Raw genomic sequence first — 6,763 nt, 5'->3', positions numbered from 1 at the left:
GGCACATCGTTTCATATCTAACGATTGTATGTAGAATGCAAAAAGCTTTTGTATTAAAAACTTCTAAAATCAAATATAGAAATAATACATTTACAATCTTTGCTGTTTCCAAGCCTGCTACGTTATTTGAACATTCTATAAATTATCATTAAGAAACATTAGTGTTTCGACTTGGCTTCTTTCTAATCAGTATTCTCTTTCACAAGAAATGAAAATGACTACGCCTCTCATTGGCGTCCATTGAAGTGTTTCACGTTTTCTTCGTCTTTCTTCGGTGTCTATCTACAGTTCCTCTTTCAAGTCTCTTCTGGTGGCTTGCAGAAAGGAGGACGCTTTTATTGTAGAGTTTCCTGTTCTGCTGGCTAGACTTGCTTCAGCCCAGTTGCCTTTTTGATGCCGGGGAGCTTAGAGGGTCTCGTCGTTGTTTAAGGCGCGGGTGTAATGCCATACTGACTCACAGAGTTGATTTTTCTTGTTGCAGGTTTTTAATTGCGCAGACTTGGCCCAAGGGAATTAAAACCCTTCACATGATCACTAGATTACAGTATATAGTTGTGTTCTTTTTGGGGAGTTTTGGGCTCAAGACCTGTCTGCTGCAGCCAGGCCTGCCCAAGGACAGGCTGGCACTGTGGTTGAGGGGACTTTGCCCTGCAGGTGGGCGCAGGGTTAAACCAGCACTGGGACTGAAGGACCAGTCGGTAGCCTTCCTAACCACAGGCATGGATGGCACCAATTCTGTTACCAAAGGACAAAGAGGCGGCAGCATCCACACTGGCAGTATCAGCACAGTGCATAATATCCCGATGAGTGTCCTAATCAGACCCATCCCACCCATACTGGATGAGTCCAAGGTGCAGAGCTTGATGGAAACTATACAGGTAAGTGACTTGTTACTAGAGTTGCCAACTAACAGTTTTTTACAGGCATGCTCAGTTTGTTCCTGTTCAGGTCTGTAAAAAAAAAAATCGTGGTCTGACCAAAACCTGGTATTTCCCCCCTTTTGTGTGCATAGTTAAAACAGCAAATCCAAGAAGAAAACACTTTCAAAATGTTACTACAAAACACTGTGCCTCAGCACTCCTTATGTCCCTGTTTCAGTCTTAGCCAGTAAACAAAACAATCCGCAAAGAAGGTCCTATGTCTGCGCGTAAACAATTTGTAAATCCCAAGAAATTCCTTTGATCCTTACGACAACATTTTTAATTGTCCACAATCACTGCTTCCCTTGGCAGGCAAAGATCATATTTCAGTGCATATGTACATATATCAGCTGCTGTATATGCCACCACTGCCTCCTTGTTTTGTTTGCATACAACTTTCAAAATGTTCTAGAGTTGCCTAAATAGTCTCTGATTGATAATGAAAGTAAACAGACAGAAAATCCATTGTAGAAATAAATAATGAGGATTTTAAATAAATTCCTATTTAAGCATCATATCCTTGCGGAACCTTAAAATAAGCAAATGACTGCAATTTTACTCTCAGAAAGGTGACAACCCGATCTGTTACCCAGTACATGGTAAGGTAACCTACCTAGACCATGTTCAGAACAAGCATTTGCAATGCAATAGGTCTCGCATTAGGAAAGTTTGAGCTATTGGTATTGTAAATGACAATTTTTTTATTTATGTGTTGGTTTTGAAAGTCGCGAAATTAATAACTTTGTCATTTACAATGCCAATACTTTTAACTTTTGGAAATGTGACACCTATAGCATTTGTAATGCAATATGTGTTGTATTTACGTGACTTAGATGTATTGATATTACAAATAACAATGGCTTTTAATTTTTTAAAATAATTAATACTTAAATAAAAGTAGAGGGAGGGCGATAGATAGAGGGAGGGCGATACATAGAGGGAGGGAGGGCGATACATAGAGGGAGGGAGGGCGATAGATAGATAGAGTGAGGGCGATAGATAGAGGGAGGGCGATAGAGAGATAGAGGGAGGGCGATAGATAGATAGAGGGAGGGCGATAGATAGATAGAGGGAGGGCGATAGATAGATAGAGGGAGGGCGAGGTAAATTGGGTAAATGCGGACCCAGGGGCTATTTTAAGATGTTCTTATATGCATATGAGCCGTTTGAATGTGGTGCAGCATAGGTAGTACATTATATGATCATTGTTGGTAGCCATGGGATAAGCATGTGGCCAGCCAAAGGGTAATGCTGTCAGATTTCCTTTACCCTAATGATAATGAAGTGCGATGGCCTTTAAGCAAAATAAGAGGTGAAATAACTAGATATTAGTACTGTCCCCACTAATTTTTTCCAAAAAGCATATTTAATGCACCTTTACTATGCCGCTCTGGACACGGAGGCTGAGATTTAGAGTGGCTTGGGGCACTAGAAGAAGCACCAATGAGCCACGGTTTAAGTGAGGGAATTCTAGTTTCTGAAAAGCAGAAGAAATCCACTGGTGTATTCTTGTGAGGCAGGCCTGCAAAGAGGCAATTAATAACAGATGGGTGTAATCCACACAAATAGTGAACTACAACACAGTGAGAGGTGACAGTGAGGTGAAAGCTCACAGAGATGTCATGCACAGGGTTAAATAGCACTGATGATGGGGTGGTACCGTTCAGAATCCTGCAAGTACGGGGCTGGGGGGAGGGTCGTAGTTTCAGTGAATAATAAATTGAGATCTTTCCAAAGGGAAGGCTAGCAGTAAAAACGCCACTATAGAGAAAAGGAGTGTTGTTAAAGCTCTAGGAATCTTTCAGGGCCTTAAGTATAGTTTATTTTATAGTTAATAACCTAATGCGGGTTTGCATGTTGTGCAAACATTATGTCACTGCGTTTTGCTTCCTCAAACCCAACCGTGATTTTTACTTAGGGTAATGTCGGAAGAGCAGCGAGGGAGGATAATATGGCATTAGCAAAATGGAGGGAGCCTTGGCTTCCATCAAAGTATATAAGGAAAATAAAACGCAAAAAATTACACTTGACTCCTGTCAAAAACGTTGCATGGTGAGTTTGCTGTCCTTTTAAATCTGATTTCACGTTCTGCCTCAGGCGATTGGATTAAAAAAATCACTCTCACTTACCAATGCTCTCCTCACAAACCCTATCCGATTCAAAGAACATTACCAATCAAAAGTACAGACAGTGCTAACCCAAGCTGTGAGGTACCGTCCCAGTACCACAGATTGACTACTGGGGACTGCTAGGGGTGTGCGGACAGAGATATCTCTTCTGAAACCAGTGTAGGCTTGAGAGAGGCAAACCTTGGGGGGCGTCCGCCTGCTGGAGTAAGCTCTTTCACACAGATAGTACATTGCCCCCGCCACCCCTAACATGGCTGCTTCAAAGGGATGGGAGCCGAGCAGGGACGCGGTCTGAATGGAGGCAAATGGCGGTGAGACAGCCATCCTGGGAAAGAGACTGGCTATCCTAGGAACCTGGACAGTGGGCAGAAAAGAGGGACAATATAGGTACCTGCGAGTCATCATCTTGAAAATAAATAAAACACATCTACGCCTACGGAGCAGTGGATGAATCATTAAAGCGCTCTCCTTCAAACGTAGCTGTTATTATGTCCCGGGCGGAAGTCAGGCAGGCCGGGGGCGGGACGTGAAGACACACCGGAAGCCCGGGCGGGCTCCCGTGAGGTGAGAGCCTCGCACGCACAGAAGGATTAGACCGCCGCCGCCTGCAACGAGCCCTCGCCTGGAGACGAGTACCGGTGAGTGGGGGCCTTTGCTGAGCTGCGAAGGCGGGGGGCATGTGTGTGTGCGTGGGGCGGCGGGGGGCTCTGTATGTGTGTGAGCGTGCGTGTGTGTATGTGTCTTGGAGTCTGTGTGTATGCGTGTGTGTATGCGTGTGTGATGACTGCGGGGGGGAGAGTGTGTGTGAGCGAGCGAGTGTCTGTCTGTGTGTATGCGCATGCATGTGTGTATGTGTGGGGATGTGCACGGTGAATGTGGACGGAGCCGACGTGCACGTGCACGAGGTCAAATCCACAGGCTAAAGCGCGTGGCACCCTCTTGTCCTAATCCCCCCGAAGCCGATGACTATAGTTGTCGAACTGGACTGGAGCATCCTACGGATGCTAGTCCAGCTCGACCTAAAAAGCGCACAGAACACCTTGCACAGACACTGATGGGGCGGCCACATCAGTCTGTTGCCTCACAGTCACTTTTGCTGTCCTGAGACTATATGTTACCTAATGTATTCTGGGTGCTGTAGTTTGGCTTGCTTCCATTGGACTGATTGGATTTACCCTGCAATAGCAATGATTTATGGGTTAAAAGCCAAGGAATGGAAACGTTGTTCTTGATGCTATGGAGGACGGTTAACACCCTGAGAAAATCTGCAAAAAGTACATCAGGTCCATGTTCCATCTCATACAGGTAAACACAGATTACACTGCAATGGTTTTAAGTAACTATGCAAATAAAGTTTTTTACCTTACCAGCTTGGATAGGAAAGCAACAACTTTTCTGTAGAGTGTTTTGGCCAGGGAACTGTACCAGACTCGTCTAATGAACCAAAGCTGTACTTGGATTATCAAAAAAACTAAGATGAATGACTAAAGATGTTACACACGGGTACGTTAGGGCCCTATGTGCTAACAAAGAATGCCAAGTAAAGGTGATGTAAGACATTGTGCAGCGGTGCAGTAGAACGCTCTGCAGAGAAAATGTAACAGTGACATCATATGCTGGTAACCCAGTTAATTCTTGTAACTGGGACACAAAGTGCCTCTGCGCTTGTGGCGGAGGTCCTGCAGTTGTGGTGGAGTCTGCGCACTCTGGGTGGAATCTCCGGGACGAAAATGATCATTGCGGGGATTCCGCCCAAGTGCAGAGACTCCCCTATGAGTGCAGAGGCCCTTTGTGAATCAGGTCGACTATATTTGTTTGAATAGACTATTCATGCTCTTGCATGAGACTGTTTACTAAGTGACAGGCCCTGTTGTAAATTCCCAACTGCAGTCCTGGCTGGCACAGTCCGAATCGCTTTATGGAGACCGACAAGCTTCATTTCTAGCAGGCAATGAAATGGGCTCCTGTAATGGGCCTTGCATTGCTGCGCGTGTAGTTGTCATTCATTGTCACCTGTGAGGAGCTTCACAGCATGACCAGTTCACAGTGGTACAGCTCAAACCGGCTCTACCAGGCTTTTCTATGGGACACTTCACATTGTTCTTGTCCTGGTTCTTATATAGGTCTAGCACAGTGCTGTCATGGAAGCGGACACTATCAAATGCTGTTGTGAGGTACCTCACTGGTCATAGGCCGCCAATTTGATTATTCTCACACATATTGCTACTGTGTATGTTTAATATTTTCTTTTCTCTCCCTGTAATCAGAATGACCCAGACCAAGTGCCCCCCATTGACGTCCTCTGGATCAAGGGGCGAGAAGGTGGTGATTATTACTATTCGTTTGGAGGGTGTCATCGGCACGCAGCATATGAACGACTCCGGAAAGAGACAGTCCCTGCCAAGATCGTCCAGTCCTCCGTCAGCGACCTGCGCACATACCTGGGCTCCTCCACACCAGATCTAAAGTAGGGCTTGATTATTCCTGAGGGTTAACTTGATGGCATTAAAGCCAACCTCAAGTACAGTCACAGGACAAGGAGCTTGGTGAAGAATGGGAGTACAATACAATTTATAAAGCACATACTAATTCACCACTAATCCTTTTTGGGTTCCGGACTAGCGTGCTACTCGCTGAAAAGCACTTCGATGCCTCGTCGGGGGTAGTAAGCACTATATAAATGCAATTTCAATTCAGAGGAAGCGTCTCGGCGCTAGTGGTATGTACCCTGTCCAGTAAAGTTAAGTTAAGTAAAAAGTAAAAAGTAGATCCCAAAAAACAAAAAGTAAAATCAACACAAGACAAGAAATTAAATGAGTAAAGATTAAAAATTAGTTTGAAAAAATACCTTCAGAAGGAGCTAAGTGGGAACGAATTCCAATGCTTGGATGTGCGATAAACATATGACTCATCTACGACTCTGCATGGACAAAGAAGGGTCTTGATGTGGCTGGGACACTAAGGACTAAGCAGCATATCAACTGTGGTTTCGATTTTTACTCCTAACAAAAATTTTACGACACCTTTATGACAACTGTAGGAGCGACATTTACACAAGCGGAAAATACCTGTTTCAGGCGATTGTCCGAGGCTAACAACTTGAAAATTGTAGACTGGTCCTATAACTCTGAGGAGCTGGAGGTACCAGTTGCATGTGATTTATTGATGTTTAGATCTCCAGTCTGTTTGGAAATCTACCAAAAGTTCAGCTCTGCCAGTGTACCTCGGTTTGGTTAATTAAACAGCTCTACAAGAACAGTCTGCCTTCATTCTTCATTACCAGATAAACCTTCTGCCTTGAGGAGATGGAAAAACTTCGTCCAGGCACAGACCTTTATTAAAGAGGACTGCCATCTGGCATACAAATGGTGTCCTCTGTTTGTGGAGTATTTTTACACAGAAAATAAAGCTACATTTCTCTAGAGAAATGTGAACAGTGTGATGCTTTTCATGCACTTAGTTTGATTGTAAAGGACAGGGAAACATGTTTATTGATGGGAACAACTCCCTGGAGTTCAAGTGACTTGGACTGCCATGAGTTCTTCATGGAAATTACTAACCACTTTACATCTAGAAAATGTGGGAACAAGAAAGGACCTCAACAATGAATGCGACAGCTTTGGCAAACCCATTACGGTTAGTCCCCCAATAGGCATCACAGCGGTCACTGCGGTAGGCCTTAATTTTCAGAGCTGCTAATTTACCAACTTAGGG

At 44.4% G+C, this 6,763-nt stretch overlaps 1 protein-coding gene across 1 annotated transcript; it reads left to right on the top strand.

The window, feature by feature from the left end:
- Positions 1-401: 401 nt before the first annotated feature.
- Positions 402-5,816, top strand: SRXN1 (sulfiredoxin 1). The gene is made up of 2 exons (XM_086932724.1): positions 402-878; positions 5,317-5,816. The coding sequence occupies exons 1-2, from the start codon at positions 528-530 to the stop codon at positions 5,518-5,520; spliced, it is 555 nt and encodes a 184-aa protein (XP_086788850.1). The 5' UTR covers positions 402-527; the 3' UTR covers positions 5,521-5,816.
- Positions 5,817-6,763: the final 947 nt, after the last annotated feature.

This window comes from Lissotriton vulgaris, chromosome 7 (assembly GCF_964263255.1).
Source record: "Lissotriton vulgaris chromosome 7, aLisVul1.2, whole genome shotgun sequence".
Classification (NCBI taxonomy): Eukaryota; Metazoa; Chordata; class Amphibia; order Caudata; family Salamandridae; genus Lissotriton; species Lissotriton vulgaris.
This window is presented reverse-complemented; position numbering and strand designations above follow the sequence as displayed.

Coding starts and splice junctions, on each gene's coding strand:
- SRXN1 (XM_086932724.1), top strand. CDS start 528: ATGATCACTAGATTACAGTATATAGTTGTGTTCTTTTTGGGGAGTTTT. Junction 879..5,316: donor GCTTGATGGAAACTATACAG/GTAAGTGACTTG, acceptor CCCTGTAATCAG/AATGACCCAGACCAAGTGCC.